Raw genomic sequence first — 21,860 nt, 5'->3', positions numbered from 1 at the left:
TTAAGGTGTACAATGCGTTGATTTGATCCATTTACATATTACAATATGATTACTGTCATCGTGTTAGCTAACATCTCTACTGCTTCACGTAATCATTCTTTCTTGCTCCCTCTTTTCCTTCTGGGACCCCCCCCCCTACTTTGTGTATTGTTCCTTTTGTTTGTGTTCCATAGGTCCCGTAAGATTTTATCACTTTTTCACTGTCTTCTTTTTGCTCCTTTGAACCGTCTTTGAGTTAGTTGAGTTAAGTCTTTCTCCTGCTTGATCTAATCTGCTGTTGAACCCTTCTGGTGAATTTTTTCAGTTCAGTTATTATTTGACAGTTCCACGATTTCTGTTTGGTACTTTTAATACTTTGTATCTCTTTTCTGAATTTCTCACTTGGTTCATGCATTGTTCTCCCAACTTCATTGAGCATCTTTATGGGAGTTATTTTAAATTTTTCATTAGGCAGGTTATTTAATGTCATTTCACTAGTGTCAGTTTCGGTCTATGTCTTGTTCCTTTGTTCAAAATGTCTTTTCCTTATGACTCATTTCACTCGACACTCTGTTTTGGTGTCTGCTCATTAGACAAAGCAGTCACATCACCCAGTCTTCATGACTGGCCATGTGCAGAAGGAAACGCCCACAGATCAGCCTGGCCAGTGATTTGCAGTGACTTGGGGGTCCTCTACCAGCAGTTTCTCTCTCCAGGTAGAAGCAAGCTGCTGTGGTTTTTTCTGCTCTGTTTCTGCTGGGCAGTAGGGACGATCATTGTTGTCTGTCATCCCAGGCTGCCGCTCCTGTTCTCCCTCCGACAGCTAGACTGTGGGCGAGCCGTCAGTGCTCCAGGATTGGTGAGACAAGTGCTGGCTCTTGGGGCAGAACCGGTGAAGTGGGAACACTGCCTTCAGTCGATCCACTATTACCTCCCCAGGGGAAGCAGAGAGGTGGGATTTTTCATCCCCTCACTCTGTGTTGAGTTTGGGCAAACTGGGGAGGGAATCAAGCCACCACCTCCACTGTGGTTTGGGTGGCTAGACTGCCCTGAACCAATCAGAGCCCCGGGTCTGGTAAAACTGTTCCTTGGGTGTTCGTTCCCCTCGAAAACGCCGGGGCACTGGATGCTTGAACAACACCCTCTCTTCTCCTGGGTGAATCTGGGAGCTATAGGGTCTCTTCGTGATCTTATGGCAGTACTCTGGGGTAGAGTCTCTGGTGAAAGGGCACCCCAAATCTCCCTCCTGGCTTTGGTGCATCTGATTTTGCATCCTCTAAAGGTGTGCATGAGCCTGTCAATTAATTCCTGCTTTCTCACAAAGGAAATCGGTCCATGAATTGCTACTCACTTGGTGTATTTGTTGGGAGATGGAAGGTCCACGGTTTTCTAAACCAACTTCTTTCGAACCAGCATTCAGCCTTTATTTCTTTGGATTTTTTTCTGCCCTACATTCTTTCTGCTCTCCTTATTGGATCCTGACATGTATTTTAAAACTTTGGGGAATGTTCCACATGTCCTTGAGGCTCTATTCACTTTCTTAACTCATTTTTCTGGGTTTTATATATTGAGTGAATTCTACTGATCTTTCTCAAGTTCATTGATTCTATCCCTTGTCATCTCCACTCTAATTTTGAGCCTATCCAGTATGCATTGTTTTGTTTGTTTGTTTATTACATTTTTCACTTCTAATATTTTTATTTGTTCTTTTTAATGGTTTCTATTTCTTTTCTGATATTTCCTGTTCTTTCAGTTGTTTCAGGGTAATTTTTGATTGTGCATTGAACGAGTGTTATCACAGCTGCTTTAAAATCCATCTGATAGTTCCAGATACGTGTGACTCATCTCAATATTGGCATCACTGGGTTGTTTTCTCCCATTATGTTGTGATATTCTTGGTTCTTGGTATAGTGTGTAGTTTTCTATTGTATCTTTAACATTGAAATCTTCTATTGTTGAAGTCTGTCAGCCAGTTTAAGTTCAGATTTAGTGTGGTCTGTTGTTCCAGTGACCATTTAGCTTTCTTGGGGCTTTCAACATTATTCTGTTTTGTTTCATTCTTCTGGCTCTGCTGGAGCTCACTGGCTTTCTGCCGGTGCAACCCATAGCAGGACAAGGTTCTTTCCTGGGCCACCTTGTATTGCTAGGTGATGCTGGGTGATGAAGGACCCATAGAAGAGAGAGTATTTCCTCTGGCAGTTTCCCAGCCACTGGATATTGGTATGCTTCTCACTCTGCCTCTGCTAGTGCCCCTGAGTGGGGAAATTTTTTATCTCAGTCACTTTTTGCTGCTTAGAGTTGGGGGGTTTGAGAATTATCTCGTGAGGATCATTTTCTCTTATCAGTACAAGGCCAGGAGCTGCAGAAACTGAGATGCTCTCTTCTGCAGGTTAAAGGGTTGGGACCTGGTTTGCATTCTACATCTTCGTGAAGGCTTGTGGCATAGTTTGCTGGCACCAGTGAAGGCAGAAATGGCTACTGCTGCTGCCTGGTGTGGAGCAGGGTATGCTCTGCCACTGTCCATGGGTGGGAGATAGGAGGTAATCCTAGTATTGAGACGAGTGAATGGTTACTGATGGAGATGTAAGTCTGGGCTCTAATGACGTATAAACACTTTCATGCAAGAGAATGTGATGATACTAATGTTTTCATAGCCCAGGATTAGCAGAGGAACAGGACTGATTCTAGATATCAACAGATTTCTTAGGGAAGAGAAGGGAATATTCACTGAAAGAAAACATCCGGGGAGAAGCTGGGAAGACTAATGTTGTGAAAGTCCATTGAGAGGAGAGTTTGAACTAAGGATGATCAACATGGTGAGATATTAGAGAGAAAATAGTGAGGAAATGTCAGTTAAGATATTTTGGGCTAACTTAGAAAAAACAAACGAAATGTTCACAGTGGAAGTCAAAGTAATGCTGTTAATTACATTGAGGTAGCATTCATAGACTATATATTCAAGAAATGGGGCTGAGAAAGACAAGATGCAGATCAGAAAGTTGTTTATCAAAGATTTAGAATTATAGCAAAAATCATATGGGGGAGGATAGGAGTTGTGATTATTTATAGGCAGAAGAGGGTCAAGTGGAAAAGATTGTAGGTAGATAAGAAGGAAGTGGAATATCTGGTGAATAACACTATGGAATGCCTAATTGTGAATGTTTGAAGATGTCCAGGAAGTAAGGATAAGACCAAACACTTTATGTTCTAATCTAATCATTACTTATGTTCTAATCACTTTATGTTCTAATCATGTCCAGGAAGTAAGGATAAGACCAAACACTTTATGTTCTAATCTAATCTAATCATTATGTATCTTTATATTACTCCTGTTTAGGGCCATTGCTTTTATGTAATCATTATGTATCTTTATATTACTCCTGTTTAGGGCCATTGCTTTTATCAAGGATATGCCACAGAGATTGCAAATTCGGTTGTGACACTTAGCACCTGCTCTGGACTCAGGTAATGGCATATTCCAGAGATGTACATGACTGAAATCTTGTGTACCCTTTTACTTTTAGAATCTTCTCGAAGGGTAGATGGAAGACACAGAAAATAGACACTTTCATTATGTGTCTTCTCATCTGCTATCTTGGCCTGCTTGTCTTATCATTTTCCCTATTTGCTTTGTCTCTCTCCCAGGCTTGCAGTTATAAAATTTATTCAGAAAAAGCTGCCACTAGTATAAGAAATATCTACATTACTGAGCCACACTACAATTGCAATGACTCCTAAATGCTGTAATAGATAGAAGAAGGTAGAAAATTGGGTTTAAATGTCAATCCAAGGAAGATAGGATGATTCTTAGATATTAGACAACAAAGGCCACTATCAAATTTCTATATAATGTTTTCACTTAATATTGATTTATGTTTATCATTGAGAAATTTATGTTTTAAATTTCTTTTTATGTATTTAAATATTCAGGGGATTATTGCAGTTGGAGAATGTCAGTTACGGAATTCAACCATTGGAATCTTCAGCTACATATGAACATATGCTTTATCAGATAAAGGATAATGAAATTGATTTTCCCCCCATAGCAGAAAATAATTCTACAACCCAACTGGCAGATCAGTCCTACAAAATTCTTGTGAAATCAGAAGTAAGTAACCCCTTTTATGGGATCTTCATTTGTGCAACTTTTGATAAACATATTCACATTGAAATTTGTTACATTTGGAAAACGAATTTAAACTGATGTTGATGATAAATAAACCTTCTCTTGTAAGGTATTTATTTAAAGTATTTTCTGTTTAGTCATATAATATTTAAAAATGTAATAGATATAAACATATAATCCAAAAATCAATATTCTCCCGTATACTTAATTGCAAGTATTCTTATGCATATATGCACAGTTGCACTGTTACTGAATTTGCAACCTAATAATATAATGATACTCAAATTTGCTGATTCTGACTCTGTCAGCAGTTTTGCCAGTGCATTTTTTTCTTTGTAAAAAAGTGTTATTTTGATAGAAAAGGTAAAAGTAGAAAAGAGGCAAGAAATCATCTGAAATGTCATTGTCTAGATATAGTGCTCTTAGAACTTTGGAGTATTTGTTCTAATTCTTTTACTGTATCTAGTTATAAAGGTTGATTTATAAAAGATTTATTTAACAAAAAATTATCTAATCATATATGCTTCTTTGAAATTTCCCCTTAAAATTGCTATTAAGAGGATAATGCACATTTTCTCTTATCATTAAATTATGTTACATTTATTATTATTTTAAATCAACATTAGTTAATGTTGATTTAAAATTAAATGTATGCATAAGGAAAATAAGAAATGACCATAATACTGTTTTCTAGAGGAAATGTTGTGTGGAATTCAGGGCAATTATTTTGATTTGTACTCTTTCATGCTTTTTCATATACATATATATATATAAACTTAAAATATCTACTTTGCAAAATTATGGCATATTCTGCATATTTGTATTTTTACTTTAATCCAGAAATGAACAGCAGTAATATATCAAATTTTTGAGCAGTCACACTTTTTTTTATAAATACCTGTATCTAAGAATAGGCATATTTCCAAAGTTTTTTAGATATATATACATACTAAATTCCTCCTTAAGAGTGATTGCACAACTTTACATTTTGCCATCAGTGGTTAAGGAAATGAATCTCTGTCCACATATTCTCATGAAAATTAGATATCCTGTTTAGAGAAGCAGAACAAAATCGTAACGGATTAAACTTGAATTTAATTTTTGATGATCTCCATCTCACTGTTGCTTTAATGTGCTTTTATTTATTTTGCCAAAGATGTTGGTACAAATACAGATTAGTAAAATTGCCCTTTCAGAAAGTCATAGAAATGATAAAATATAATCATATATAGAAATGAAAATTTCATTTTTAATGGAACTGAGATGTGACCCCTAACCCTATGCCATCTGCATATTGCAGTACAACACTGGACACAGTTGCAGACCATTTTCATAACTGAAATAGAGCAGTGTCACATGAAGTAAATTGGATAACTTTAAAGGATTCCATGAATACTCTTCTGTGGCAGTGAGCAAACCTGAAGGGATTGACATGCTTTGGGAAAGACAAAGAGCACTGCACTGGAAGCCATCCCCCTCCAGTGAATCAGCAATAAGAGAGGGATGGGAGGAGACTGAGACAGCATACAGTTCCAGCTGCCTTAGCTTGACGTTCAAGTCGGTCAGGCTGTAGCCACAAGAATTTGGCCGAGTAACATCATCCTTCTGTGTTTAAATGTTCTCATCGGTAAAAATCCAATAATAAAAATAATCCCTAACTCACGCAAATATTTTAAAGATTCCATAAATTTATAATTGAAAATGACTTAGCATATATGGGAAAAATAAGTGATCAATAAATATCGCTACTACTACTATTAACATTTGCTCTCTCTAGTTTCTAATGTAGTAAAGCAAGGTAACTGGAACTAATTATGGAAAGTTTGGATACAAAACAAAATGCAATAATGAAATAAAAGAGACTAAAAGTTCAGAACCTAGAGAAAGCCAGGGATATCACTGCAGGAATGAATGGAAAGAATGGGTACTGACATGTTTGTGAATTAAATGATTGCTTTTCGCCCTGAATTTGATAGGCTTAAATCTATAGCTTTAGAGAAGCATGTTTTCCCAAGCATGTTTTACAAGCACAAATAGACAAAGTGAGTATCTTCAATATAACAGATACTTTAAAGAGAGAAAGAAAAATAAAATCAAATCTTATACTTTAGGCATGTTTTGACAGTTATGAGAGGAAACACAAATAAACTCATAATCAAGGTGAAGGTCTTCATGATAACCAGTGAAAAGTAGAACAAACAAAATACATAAAGGGCTTACCTGTTAAAGACATATTGGACACATGCATTTACCCTGCCCCTTCCTTAAACCCCACTAAAGCGAAAAGGAGTTTTTAACATGGCATTAACATACACACACAAACAGAACAGAAGAATAGTAATAACATTGGAAGTTGAATAGCAGATAGACAGCTGATTCAGCCACTAAAAAGCTGAATCCTTAACTGGCAATTGGGATAGGCTATAGGAAACTTGATACACACTACAGAACTACTCAAATGTTTTTGGAACTGCAAGTCCGAATACCTTAGGAAATGATATTAAGGGTGGGCCTAGGAAGAGAAGAGGTTGAAAATAAGCTGTATAAATATGTATAAAACCTGATTTCCTCTCCTAATCGATTGTTTCTGTTGTAAATTAAACTTGGCACACTAGATATTGGGAAACAGGTTTACACAATCCAAGATGTTCATTAGAACCCAGGAGGGAATGAAACCACCCAAAAGAATCAAAACTAACCATGTTGATAGCAGGGTGTTCCCAGCAAACAACCCAGACAATTTACTCTCTGTGAAGACAGCAGGCCATAAGCTCCGTATGTGGTCATAGATGTTGGAATAAGCTGTCAGATGCTCAATGCCTGATACGAAGGGGCACTAGACATGTGATGAAACAATTGAATATGGTAGATAGAGACACGGAAAAATTCAAAGTGCTAAAGCCTGAGGTCCCAAGGAATAGAGAGAGTGAAGAAAACAAAATGACAATATCCTCAGAGAGGTAGGAGAAAATATTTCACCACAAAATAAGAACAGAGTGCTATTGAAAAAATAACACTCAGCAGATAACAGTTCCTGGAAGGTAAAAGCATGCTGAACCTATGTAAAAGCTCAAAAGAAAGTTCACAAGATAAAATTCCAGAAATCACACAAAAACTAAAATATAAACAAAAACGACAGGGAAATTTGAGAGATAAGAAATTCAATTAAAATAACAATATGGGTGATGCAATCTGAGTTCTGGTACAAATAAACATAGAAAATTGAGTTGAATAAATCACAAAACAATCCACGAAAAATTCTCAGAATGATTTAAGTGGAGGTTCTGGACCAATATTAAAAAAAATCTGGTTTCTTATATATAAAGAAGATGCAGAATGGCATGGTCTTACCTAGTAACAATATTGGAGGTTGAAAGGCGATACAACAGTTACTTAAAAGGAGGAAAAGTGATTTCCAGCCTATAATTCTATACCCAGTCAGAGCTATAAAATTGAGTTTTTTTTGGTTGAAGCCATTTCTTTCCTCCCTATTGTGAATTGTCCTTCCTAATGTGTGAAACGAACCACACTTTTAAAAAAAGAGACTCTAATCTCATCCCGAATGAAAATAATAGCCAGCCACAATCACAACCAAATTCATAAGGGGTAGTTGCCAAATACAGTGAACTTTCAGTCAGATCAAAAGATGGAACAACTATGTATGCTTCCTCAAACTGTATTCTTCTTGAGAACCACTATTAGGTCAAATACCACTAGATTTTGAAGCAACCAATTCCTGACTGTCAGTGGCTTAACATCACATATGTGCTTTGCTCAGGCAAAGACCAAGGTGGATGAAACTGCTGGTTGTTTCCCTTTCTAGCTTCAACACGGGGCCCCAAACTGTCCCCCACTAGTTTTTGAATCTAGACAGGAGTTAAGGGAAGAGTGTCTATATCATCTCCTCCTTGATGCTGCTGGCCCTGGACAGCTATCTCTCACAGACTTCTCTCTTGGAGAAGGAGCAAACATCATTCTTGGATAATTGGCCATTTCTTATAAAGCAAGTATAGCAACTGCCGGGCCATTACTGGTCCATGGCCTTTTAGGAATGGGGCCACACAGCAGGAGGTGAGCAGCGAGTAAGCGAAGCTCCATCTGTATTTACAGCTGCTCCCCATCACTCACATTTCTGCCTGAGCTCCTCCTCCTGTCATATTGGTGGTGACATCAGATTCTCATAGTGCAAACCCTACTGGGAACTGCACATGCGAGGGAGAGACCTAGGTTGTATTCTCCTTATGAGAATCTAATGCCTGATGATCTGAGGAGGAGCTGAGGTGGTGATGCTAGCGCTGGGGAGCAGCTGCAAATACAGATTATCACTAGCTGAGAGGTTTGACAGCACAGAGACCATCATAAATCAATTGTTTGTAGACTCATATCAAAACCCGATCAGTGAGTGGCAAGTGAAAACAAGCTCAGGGCTCCCACTGATTCTGCATTCTAGTGAGTTGTATGATTATTTCATTATATATTACAAAGGAATAATAACAGAAATAAAGTGCACAATAAATGCAATGTGCTTGAATCATCTGAAACCATCCCCACACCCCAGTCCATGGAAAGCTTGTCTTCCATGAAACCAGTCCCTGGTGCCAAAAAGGTTGGGGACTGCTGAATTATAGTATAAGTCACCTATCCCCACCATTTGTTCAACAAAAGTTTGACACAAAAGAAATGAATGTATTCTAAAAGAAGAAGACTCCAAAAGGAATAACATGAGGCATAAGAATGAATATAAATATAGCATATAAGACATATACAGGATCCAAAGTGAGTTAAAAAACCATATTGATGTTGTTATATATTCATGGTCTGCCTCACAGGTGCCACCTATTGTTCTAAGAGCTTTACAGTATACCCTGTCTTTCCAGTTCTTTCTACAGTTCTGAGAGTGAGGACCATTGTCCCTCTCTTCAGATAGGAAGCAGAGACCTAGAGAGTTTAAATCATTATCCTAGGAAATCCTCCAGTAAGTTACAGCTTTAAAATTCTAACCTAAATAATACAACCCCAGAGATAACGTTCTTTAGCACTCACATGTCTACCCTTACACAGTCTGTTTATTAAAGATCCTGGAGGTGCTCAAGAAATAAACGTAAGAGAAAAATAAAGCCATTTTTAAAATAAAAGACATTGACAATAGAACGAGTGAATAACAGAATAGACACTGTGCTAAAACCCCAAGGTGAAGTTATAGTCAGGGTTAAAGAAATAGAGAAAGCAATGACGTAAAAATGATGGCAGAGAAAACCAAAACTGTGTAATGGTTAATTTTATGTTTCAACTTCCCTGGGCCACAGTGCCCAGATGGTTAGTCATATTTTCTGGGTGTTTCTGTGAGGGTGTTTTTGATAAGATTAAGAACTATATCAGTGGAGTTTGTGTAAAGCAGATGGTCCTCCAGAATGTGGGTAGACCTCATCCGATAGGTTGAAGTCCTGAATATAAGAAAAGGATGTAACTTCCCCTGAGTAAGACAGGACTCTCTAGCCGACAGCTCTCCAACTGGAACTGGAGCATCAACTCTCTCCATGTCTCCATCCCGCTAACCAGCCAGCCTCCATAACCATATGAGCCAATTACTTGTAATACATCTAATTATAATAAGTATATGAAATGTGTAAATATACACACATATACTATTGGTTCTGTTTCTCTGGGGAACCCTGACTAATAGAGTGTGAAAGATTGCTAATGGAAACTCAGGATAATCAATATTGTCATTCATGAATAAAATCACAACCAAAGTATTCCAACTTATGAAGGAAGAAAACTCTGTTGAAATAAAGAAGTCCTGAACTTGAAAATTTTCAAATTACAAAAAATCCTTATGAAAACCAGTGACACCAAGATACAATGTATTTTGGACTTTATCAATAAATAATGAATAATGCTATAGGCATCTTGGCCTCAAAGAAAGTCACCGACAAAGGTAGAAAAACTCAGACTGGAATTAGCCTTTGCCAAAATGTAGTGCTTGTAAGATAGTCAGAATGTCTAACTAGGGAGTAGAGAAAATGGCTTCTCCAGGGAGGTACACAATATCCCAGCAATTTGTTATCCGGTCAAGTTGCCATTATACTCCAAAAACGTGTGCTTTTTCAAAGACTTTGAGACAGTATTACATAAGTCAGTAAAGGAAACAGGAATTGAATGAATTTAACAGATTTTGGTAGAAAACCACAGAATCATGGCAATAGTTTCAGAAATACCATTTGGCAACATTCAGTACACATTCATGGTAAATAGTAGGAATAGAAAACTTCCTTGATCTCATAAAGAGCATCTATTAATGTATCGTTAGCTTTACGTTTAGTTAACGTAAAGAATGTAAATAACTGAATGCTTTGCTCCTGTTATGGACTGCAGGCTTGTGTTCCCCCAAAATTCATGTTTTGAAACCTTAACTTTCAATAGGACGATATTAGGAGTTGAAGCCTTTGGAAAGTAATTAGGGTTAGATTATGTATGAGGGTGGGGCCCTCATGGTGGGATTAATGCTCTTATACAAAAAGGAAGAGGCACGGGATCCCTCTCTCTGCTCTCCATCACATGAGTGTACAGGAGATCTGCAAAGTAGGAAGAGTGGTGTCACCAGCCATCACATCTCCTGGTGTGTTGATCTTGAAGTTTCCAGCCTCTAGAAATGTCAGAAATACATGTTTGTGGTTTAAGCCACCTAGTCTATGGTATAGTTGTTATAGCCCCAAACTGAAGAAAACCACCCCTCAGATTAGGGATAATGCAAGGTTGTTTGCCTTCACTACTTCCAGTCAACATTTTACTAGAGTTCTTAGGTAGTGCAAAAGGACAAAGAATAATAATAAAGGGTATAAATTTTTGAAAGGAAAAATAACCCTATTTCTTTAGTGATCTAACTCTCTACATAGAAAGTCCTAAAGAACCTCCATTAAGGCAATCCGGACTAATTAAGAGAGTCTAGCAAAGTCACAGGGAAAAAGAAAGATAAGATATTCATTTTCCCCCAATTGACCTGTAGATTCAGTGTAATCCCAATCAAAATTCCAGAAGACATTTTGTAGAAATTGATTCTCAAATTCATAAGGAGATGCAAATACCTAGAAGAGTCAAAGAGTTTTGAAAATTGAAAAAAAGAACAAGGTGAAGGACTTACATTGCTTTTTCTTAAGCGGCCAGATAGTAAATATTTCAGGCTTGTGGGGCATATGTTCTGTTGCAGCTACTTCACTCACCCTTTGCAGCGTGAAATCAGCATAGACAAACTATAAACAAATGGGGGTGGCTGTGTTCCAATAAAATATTTTTTTACAGACAGGTGGTCATACCATGGGCCGTCTTTTGCTGACCCCTGCTGTGGAGAAACATATCGTGTTTTTGGTATAAGGGTAGGCGTATAGGACAGTGGAGCACAATAGATGAGAAGTAGACCCAAGTGCTCTTGCCAAAATTATTATCCACAAAGGTGCTAAGGCCTTTGAAAAGTAAAGAATGATCTCTTCATCAAATGATGCAAGAAGATTGGATTTCCACGTGGAATAAAATGGGAATTGACCCTTATTCCAAAAACATGAATTAGAGCATAGTCAAGGCTAAACATAAAATTTCTAGTAGGGGACTTGGAAAAACCACATTAATGAGCCATAAGCCTGTGAAGAAATGTTCAACATCATTAATCACCCAAGAACTGCGAATTAAAACCTCAGTGAGATCTTGGTACAGACTGACAAGAATGCATGCAATGCAAAAGATTGACAATACCAAATACAGGCAAGAATGTGGAGCAATTGACATTCTTATTAGTTCTTGGAGAAAAAGCAGAATGATCAAACTACTTTAGAAAGTAATCTGGAACTTTTGTACTACTTTACACATATACAAGTATCATGCGGATCAGGTTTTCCAATTCTAAGTAACCAAGAAAGAATGAAAGACTATAACTGCCCAAAGACCTGTACATGGATATTCATAGCCACTATATTTACAATAGCTAAGATGATTAAATAATCCAAAGGATCATCAATAGTTAAATGTATAAACAAACTGTTTTGTGTTTCTAAAATGGCACACTTCGTAGCAATAAAAACAAATGGATCACTAATAATCACAGCAACACAGATGTGTGCTGAGTGAAAGAAGCCAGATACAGAAGAAGACATGCAATATGATTCCATTTGTGTGAAATTCTAGGGTAAGTTATTGTAACCTATGGTGAGAGAAAGCAGATCACTGGTTGCCTTGAGACTTGTAGGCTATTAACTTGGAAGAGGGTGATGGAAACATTATTTATTTTAGTGATGGAAATGGTTGCATGGGTGTAAATATTGCTACCAGTTCATGTAACTTTATTCATAAAATAGATGCATTTTATTGAGGGTAGGCCACAATAAAGTTAATATAAATAATTACAAGTACAAAAATGATGATAAAATAGAGGTAACGTTAGGGGGAAAGTTGATGGGAATTTGTTTAGCTTGAAGGTTGGGGTGAGGGACCAAGAGGAAGGTTTTCAGAGGAAGGAACAAGGATTCTCCCTCATTTCAGTAACTTTTTTGAGGATTCTAATTCTCAAGAATATAAGGTGAAAGCTTCTGATTTGTTCCTAAAATTTTCATACAGAATCTCACCAGCTTATTTACTCAGTGGGCATCAATCCTCTTATTTCTCTAATATCTATAGCTTTATGTATTTGTATATGTATCTACCACCTAACTATCTATCTACCTATATCTCTCTATCTTTCTGTCTGTGTATCTATCTATAACTCTGTATGTGTGTGTGTGTGTGTCTGTATGTATATAATTATATAATGTACATGATAATTACAAACAATGTAAAAATTTTTAAATGTTTTATTTAATTCATGTTCTCTGTTTTGCAGAAAAATTCTGGTGTGCTGTTGAAAAGAGTTCTGAAAATACAAGTCATTATGGATAAAGCCTTGGTATGCATTATTGATATATTTCATTGTATCTTTTTTGTATTTAAATTGAAAGGGGATATGTAAAAGAATCTTTATTTGCAATGCAGATATACGTCACTCTGTTCAAAATCTGTATCTCAGTATAGCAGTACATAAAAAATGTTGTCAATTGCCTTTCCATTGGCATGGGGGAATCAATACCAATATTTAATAGAAAGAATGTAAAACTTCATATGTAAGGGAGGATTGTATTGCACTGTAATCTATTGGATTATAACTAGTTGCATATACTTCTGGATCCACCCAAAATTGTGGTGAAACTCTTCCTTAAATCAATTTCCATTTTAAAATAAGCTATTTCATTTATTACTCAATTGAAGATCCTTTTATTAAATATTGTCTTTTATAAGATTATTTTATGCTGTGTAATTGCTTGGGTTCTCTGTTGGAAATTCCATTTTTAAAAAATAGAATAATTCATAGGAACATATTTGATTATGGAACTTTTTGTTTATACAATTAGTTTTAGCAAAAACTTATGGGCAGGCAGCAAGTTAACGAAAAAACTTGCTTTGTCCGTTATCACTAGTAATTTTGTATAAGTCTCTCAATGAGTTTCATGATGTTCTAGATTTTTGGCATAAAAGGAAATATTCAGATCTTTAAATAGTTTTTATAAAAGTATTAACAGGAAATAATGATATGACACTAGCTCTGGGACCCCTGGGCCCTGCAACCAGACTCCAGGACCCAGCTCTGCCTACCAGTAGACTGGCAGGAACCCCAGGACTTGGCTTCACCCACCAGTGGGAGGGCTACAGCCCTGGAGTCTTCTGGACCTTGACTCCATACAGCAGCGAGCCAGCACTATCCCCAGAGCCCCCTGGAGTTTCACAGTCAGCTGCCTTATGACCTGGTCCTGACAACCAGCAGCTGGCAGCCTGTGCCTGAGGCAGCACTGGCAACCACCTGAACCAGGGGCCAAGCAAACCCACCAGACTTCCCACATAGTCAGCCTGCCACAACAGGAAGACCCACACAGCCCACATTGGGGAACCACCTGAGTCTATACCACAGGTGAAGAGAGTGGAGAACGCTGCTGGAACACACAGGAGGTCTCCTGCAAAAGGCCACTCTCGCATTAGGAAACACAACCAACTTATCAGGTACATAAACATACAAATACTAACTTAGGCAAAATGAGGCTACAGAGGAACACGTTCCAGATGAAGGAACAAGATCAAAGCCCACAAGAAGATCTAAGTGAAGTGGAGATAGGCAACCTACTTGAGAAAGAGCTCATGGTAGTGCTCGTAATGACTATCAAAGAACTTGGCAGAAGAATGGATGCACAGAGCAAGAGCAATGTTAGAAATTTTAAGCAAAGAGTTAGAAAATATAAAGAATGACCAAACATAGATGAAGAATACAATAGCAGAAATGAAAAATACACTAGAAGTAATCAATAGTAGACTAAATGATACAGAAGAATGGATCAATGAGCTGGAAGACAGAATGATGGAAATTACAGATGTGGAACAGGAAAAAGAATGAAAGGAAATGAGGACTGTTTAAGAGACCTCTGGGACAACGTCAAGCACACTAATACTTGCATTTTAGGGGTCCCAGAAGGAGAAGAGAGAGAGAGAAAGGAACTGAAAACATATTTGAAGACATAATAGCTGAAAACTTCCCTCACATGGGAAATGAAACAGATATCCAGATCCAGGAAGCCCAGAAAGTCCATATAGGATTAACCCAAAGATGAACATACCAAAACATATAGTAATAAAAATGACAAAAATTAAAGATGAAAAGAGAATATTGGAAGCAGGAAAAGGAAAACAACAAATATCATAAAAAGGAATTCCCATAAGGCTATCGGCTGACTTTACAGCAGTAACTCTGCAGTCCAGAAGGGAGTGGCACAATATATTTAATGTGTTGAAAGTGAAAAACCTACAACCAAGAATACAGTATGCAGCAAGGCTCTCATTCAAATTTGATACAGGGATCCAAATCTATACAGACAAGCAAAACCTAAAAGAGTTCAGCAACACAAAACCAGTGTTACAAGAAATGTCAAAACAATTTTGCTTAAGAAAAAAGCCAGGTCCAGAAACTGGAAACATAAAAATTATGAAAGAAAAAAGCTCATTAGTAAAAGCAAACATACAGTAAAAGTAGGATATCATCTCACATGCAAAGCTGGAAGGAAAGTTAAAAGACTTATGTCTTTTAACAAAATCACCTATATCCAGAATAAGGAATAAGGAGATACATAAAGCAATTAGATGTAAAATAAGATATTAAAAACAGTGATTGTGAGGGGAGGAGAGTATTCATGCATGGTTGTTAAAATGTTTTGAAATTAAGAGATCAGCAACTTAAAACAGTCATTCATATCTATATATCTATATCTTTATAAAAACCTCACAGTAACTGCAAACCAAAAACCTATACTAGATACACATACACAAAAGTAAAAGGAATCCAAACATAACACTAAAGATAGTCTTCAAATCATATGAAAAGGGAACAAAAGAAGAAGAAAGGAACAAAAAAGACTTACTAAAAACAAGTCCAAAACAATTAGCAAAATGGAAATCAGAACACACATATCAATAATTACTTTAAATGTAAATGGACTAAACGCTCCAATAAAAAAAGAAATAGAGTGGTTGAATGGATACAAAAACAAGACCCGTATGGCCTGCAAGACTGTCACTCCAGATCTAAAGACACACAGACTGAAAGGGAGGGGATGGAAAAAGGTATTCCATGCAAAAGGAAATCAAAAGAAAGACAGGTTAGACATACTTATATCTGACAAAATAGTTTTTAAAAAGAGACTGTTACAAGAGACAAAGAAGGACACTACATAATGATCAAGGCATCAATCCAAAAAGAAGATATATCGATTGTACATATACATGCACCCAGCATAGGAACACCTCAATCTGTAAAGCAAATATCAATGGACATAAAGGGAGAAATTGACAGTAACACAATAACAGTAGGAATTTAGTGCCCCACTTGCATCAGTGAACAGATCATCCAGACAGAAAATCTGTAAGGAATAAAAGGCCTTAAGTGACACATTTGACCAAATGGATATATTGGTCATTCCATCCAAAAGCTGCAGGACGCACATTCTTTTCAACTGCACATGGCACATTGTACAGGATAGATCACATGCTAGACTATAAAACAAGCCTCGGTAAATCTGAGAAAATTGAATTCATATCAGGCATCTTTTCTGACCACAATGCTATGAGACTAGAAATGAACTACAAGAAAACTACTGCAAAAGACCCTCAGACACATGAAGGCTACACAATATGCTACTAAACAACCAATGGGTCACTGTAGAACCAAAGAGGAAATAAAAACTTCCTGGAGACAAATGAAAAGCAAAACACAGTGATCCAAAAATCTGAGACACAGCAAAAGCAATTCTGAGAGAGAGGTTTATAGAGACACTAGCTTGTCTCAGAAAACATGAAAAATCTCAAACAACCTAACCTTACAGCCAAGGGAATTAGTAAAAGAAGAACAAATAAAACTCAAAATTAGTAGAAGGAAAGAAAGCATAAGGAGAACAGAAGAGAAATAAATGAAATAGGTATAAAAGAACAATAGAAAAGACCAATGAAACTAAGAGCTGAATCTTTGAAAAGATAAACAAAATTGATAAAACTTTAGGCAGACTCATCAAGGAAAGGGAGAGAGGGCCCATATCAGTACAATCAGAAATGAAAGAGAAGTTACAACTGACACCACAGAAATACAAAAGATCATAAGAGACTACAGTGAACAACTGTATGCCAATAAAATGTACAACCTAGAAGACATGGACAAATTCTTAAAAATGTTCAATCTCCTAAGACTGAACCAGGAAGAAATAGAAAATAAGAACAGAACAATTGCCAGTAATGAATTTGAATCAGTAATTTTTAAACTCCCAGCAAACAAAAGTCCAGGACCAGATGGCTTCACAGGTGAATTCTGCCAAACAGTTAAGAGAAGAGTTAGCATCTATCCTGCTCAAATGATTCCACAAAATTGGAGAGGAAGGAACCCTTCTGAACTTATTCTGCGAGAACAGCATCACCCTGGTATGAAAACCAGACAAAGATATCACAAAAAAGGAAAATTACAGGCCAATACCACTGATGGACATAGATGCAAAAGTCCTCAACAAAATATAAGCAAACCAATTCCAACAAGGCATTAAAAGGGTCATACACCATGATTAAGTGGAATTTATCCCAGGGATGCAAGGATTTTTCAATATCCACCGAAAAATCAGTGTGTTACACCTACAGATAGCCAACAGCCACATAAAAAAACAGATGTTCATCTCAATAGATGCAGAAAAAGCTTTTGACAAAATACAACCTCCATTTATGAGAAAAACTCTCCAGAAAGGGGGCATAGAGGGAACATACCTCAACATAATAGAGCTCATATTAGCACAAACCCACAGCTAACATCATACTTCATGGTGAAAAGCTGAAAGCACTTCCTCTAAGATCAGGAACAAGACAAACATGTCCTTGCTCACAACTTTTATTCCACATAGTATTAGAAGTCCTTGCCGCAGCAATCAGGCAAGAAAAAGAAATCAAATCAATCCAACTTGGATAGGAAGAAGTAAAATAGTCACTGTTTGCAGATGACATGATACTATGCATAGAAAATCCTAAAGACACCGCCAAAAACTAGGAGAGCTCATCAATGTATTTCATAAGGTTTCTGGATGCAAAATTAATATACAGAAATCAGTTGCATTTCTATAGACTAACAGTGAACTATCAGAAGGAAAAATTAAGAAAACTATCTCATTTTACCACTACATGTAAAAGAATACTCCCTAGGAATAAATCTAACTGAGGAGGTGAAAGACCTGTACACAAACAGATGGAAACATACACTGTTTCCATAGATTGGAGGAATTACTATTGTTAAAATGACCATACTATCCAAGGCAATCTACAGATTCAATGTAATCCCTATCAAAATACCAATGGCATTTTTCACAAAACTAGAAAAAATAATTCTAAAGTTTGTATGGAAACAAAAAAGACTGCGAATAGCCAAAGCAGTGCTGAGGAAGAAGAACAGAGAGAGGCATCACACTTCCTGACTGTAGACTATACCGCAAATCTGCAGTAATCAAAATAGTATGATACAGGAACAAAAACAGACACATAGATCACTGGAAGAGAATAAAGAGCCCAGAAATAAACTCATGCACTTATGGTCAATTAATCTACAACAAAAGAGGCAAGAATATACAATGGAGAAAAAAACAGTCTTTTCAATAAGTGGTGCTGGGAAAACAGGACAGCTACATGTAAAAGACTGAAATTAGAACATTTTCTCACACAGTATAGAAAAATAAACTCACAATGGATTAAAGACTTCATGTAAGGCAGGAGAGCATAATACTCCTAGAAGAAAATATAGGCAGAAAACTCTTTGTCGTAAATCATAGCAATGTTTTTTTGTTTTGTTTTGTTTTGGTTTTTTTCATCTGTCTCCTTGGGCAAAGAAAACAAAAGAAAAAAATAAACAAATCGTCCCTAATTAAAGTTAAAAGCTTTTGCCCACCAAAGGAAACCATAAACAAATGTAAAGTGAACCTACTGAATGGGAGAAAATAGTTGCAAATTATATGACTGATAAAGGGTTAACATCCAAAATATATAAATAGCTCATACAACTCAATATCAAAAAACAACCCGATTAAAAAAAAATGGGTAAAAGAACTGGATAGACATTTTTTCCCAAGAAGACCTGCAGATGGCCAACAGGCACATGAAAAGATACTCAACATCACTGATTATCAGAGAAATGCAAATCAAAACCACAATGAGATGTCACCTCACACCTATCAGAATGGCTATCATCAAAAAGGCCACAAATAACAAATGTGGTTAAAAAGGAACCCTTGTACACCTGTTAGAGGGAATGTAAATTGATGTAACCACTGTAGAAAACAGTATGGCAGTTCCTCAAAAAATTAAAAATAGAACTAACATATGATGCAGCAATTATACTCCTGGGTATATATTTGAAAAAAATGAAAATACTAATTGGAAACATACATGCACCCCAGTGTTCATAGCAGCATTATTTACAATAACCAAGGTATGGAAGCTACCTAAATACCCATCAACATATGAATGGATAAAGATGTGATACACACACACACACACACGCACACACACACACACACAATGGAATACTACTCAGCCATAAAAAGTAATGAAATTTTGCCATTTGCAACCGGATGGATAAACTTGGAGGCTCTGTTATGCTAAGTGAAATAAGTCACCGGGAGAAAGACAAATATGTATGATACCATTTATATGTGGTATCTAAAAAATAAAGGAAACTAGGAATATAAAAAAAATGTAACAGACTCAGAGATATAGAGAATAAAGTAGTGGTTACCATTGGGAAAAGGGAATAGGGAGCGGCACAATAGAGCTAGGGATTCAGAGGTATCCACCATTATGTATAAAGCAACTAAGCTACAAGGATATATTGCACAACACGGAATATAGCCAATATTTTATAACAACTATAAGTGAAGTATAACCTTTAAAAATCGTGAGTCACTGTGATGTACATCTGTACCTTATATAATATTGTACATCAACTACACTTCAATAATATATTTTTTTAAATGTAAACATGTTTCATCAGTAAAATCCTGTGTAACCCCTTGTGATATTATTGTAGTCTGTCTTATTTCTTCTTGTGTAATCAACCACAAAATAAATTATTTTACATTAAATATCCAATTGTTGTTTAAAGAAATTAAGGAAAGGAAAAACATATTTCATATTTACTATTTCCAAACTCTACGTTTCTTCTCCTTCTCACAGTTTTTCTGATATTTCTGTTTAACCTGTAGTAATTCATTTGAATTCAGTTTTTGTTCATCTGAAGGTATCTCTGTTTTTTATTTTATCTCTGTTTTTAAATATTGTATTTGGAAACAGGAATAGGAATAATACAAAGAACAGCTATATTCTCTCTACTCAGATTTATTAATACTATTTCCCTTTGTTACTTGTGCTGTCTCCATGTGAAAGTAAGTTGTAAATTGCATTTGTAGCTTTTTTTCAGTGTGCATTTACATAGAATAAGATCAAGTATATCCACAATCAAGTTATCCATCTAAGTAAAAATAACATCATTGAAATACTTTTTATCAAGTTTACAATCAAGTTCACTTGATTGCATTGTGGTTGGATGATGTGAGCTAAGTGATACTGTGTTTTATATTCTGATGTTTTATGGCCTAATATGAGTCAATTTATATAAAACTTTCAGGTATACTTTAAAAATATCCCTCTCATTTTTTATATAAGCTTGCATATATGCATATTATATCAAAGCTTGCTTGAGTTTTTAAAACCTTTAATATTTTTGCTGTAAATTTGCTGCTTGTTGTAAATTTGTCAGCTTGAGCTATTAACGATTATGAGAACTATGTAAAAATCCCTCACTATGATTGTAATTTTCTATATCTAAATTTGTTAAATTATATATGTGTGTGTGTGTATATATATATATGTATATATATAGTTGCTCTACCATTAATTATAAGTAAGCTTAGAAATACGTGTACACACAAAATTAGAAATGTTTCAGTGAAAAATGTTTTGATTTTTTTCCCTTGAATGAAGACATGTTCTTGAAATTGTTCACTATGTAGTGCTCAGAGCTCTGTGTTTAGAAAGTACATGTTTTTCTCCAGGATATACAGTCATGTTGTCTTATGGGAATGAAGACAAAAGATGGCAACACAGTTGAGCAGGCAAAAAAGACTTAGGAGTTTAGTTAGAGATTTGAGTCCTGGTTCTTACCCTTATTAGTTATGCAGTCTTGGAACCTTAACTTTTGATCCTAAATGACTACATGCATAAAGAAGAAGATACTCATCACCATCACATTTTAATATGTAATGTCCCTAGGCTTAAATCTAGAACTTACTAAGCATGTGATAAGTCTTAATTCTGCTTTTGTCCTTTCACTTGAGCACTGCATTATTTTAACATTTTTATACCCATTGAAACGTGGTAGTTTAGTCATTTTTATTAGTGATTAAAAAACAAAATTTGCCTTTCAGTATGATTATATGGGCTCTGAAGTGGCCCTTGCATCTGAGAAAGTTGTCCGTATCTTTAGTCTCATCAACACTGTGAGTATTTATGTTTCATATTTAAATAAGAAACATTCATATTAATACAGTAGCATTGTTTGAATAAATAGCATATGCACTTTTATAAACTATATAGTCCTACCAACTAGTTTCTTCCACCGATGGATTTCATCTCTAAAAATTAGTAAATCGAATATATTAACATTACATAGAGAGATATAGTGTTACATTTATGATTACCTAAAACCATATATCATGTATCTTCTGTTTTCAGATGTATTCTCAGCTTAAAGTGTTGGTTACATTAACTTCTCTGGAGCTCTGGTCAGATCAAAATAAGATTTCAACTAATGGGGATGCTAATGAAGTTCTACAAAGATTTGTGTCATGGAGAGAAAAATTTTTACTTCAAAGGTCCCATGATATGCCATACTTATTAATGTAAGTGATTTATTTTCATTGGTATAAAGTTTATCAAATTACTTGTAAGTTAACCATGAAAATTATATACAAAATTTATTATTTATGATGACAAGACATCTCAAAAATAGATTATGTGGGTACTGTTGGCAAAATGCAAGCTATAAAAATCTAATAAAATGTAAGACACGAAAGCATTGTAGGCCATTATCCTCAGAGTGGGCTGCTTACCTATGGAAATTTAA

General features: G+C 35.9%; 1 protein-coding gene across 1 annotated transcript in view; it reads left to right on the top strand.

Annotated features, from left to right (window-relative positions):
* Window positions 1-21,860, top strand: part of LOC113628960 (A disintegrin and metallopeptidase domain 3-like) — a 101,897-nt gene that overhangs the window by 23,931 nt on the left and 56,106 nt on the right. Inside the window, exons 5-9 of the mRNA XM_027123018.1 lie at window positions 3,368-3,444; window positions 3,910-4,087; window positions 12,972-13,034; window positions 21,163-21,234; window positions 21,470-21,636. Of these exons, the coding sequence (XP_026978819.1) occupies window positions 3,368-3,444; window positions 3,910-4,087; window positions 12,972-13,034; window positions 21,163-21,234; window positions 21,470-21,636 (557 nt within the window). The remainder of the gene's footprint in view (window positions 1-3,367; window positions 3,445-3,909; window positions 4,088-12,971; window positions 13,035-21,162; window positions 21,235-21,469; window positions 21,637-21,860) is intronic.

The sequence above is a fragment of the Aethalodelphis obliquidens genome, unplaced genomic scaffold, assembly GCF_003676395.1.
Source record: "Aethalodelphis obliquidens isolate GAN/ISIS:26980383/991018 unplaced genomic scaffold, ASM367639v1 scaffold25, whole genome shotgun sequence".
Lineage (NCBI taxonomy): Eukaryota > Metazoa > Chordata > Mammalia > Artiodactyla > Delphinidae > Aethalodelphis > Aethalodelphis obliquidens.
This window is presented reverse-complemented; position numbering and strand designations above follow the sequence as displayed.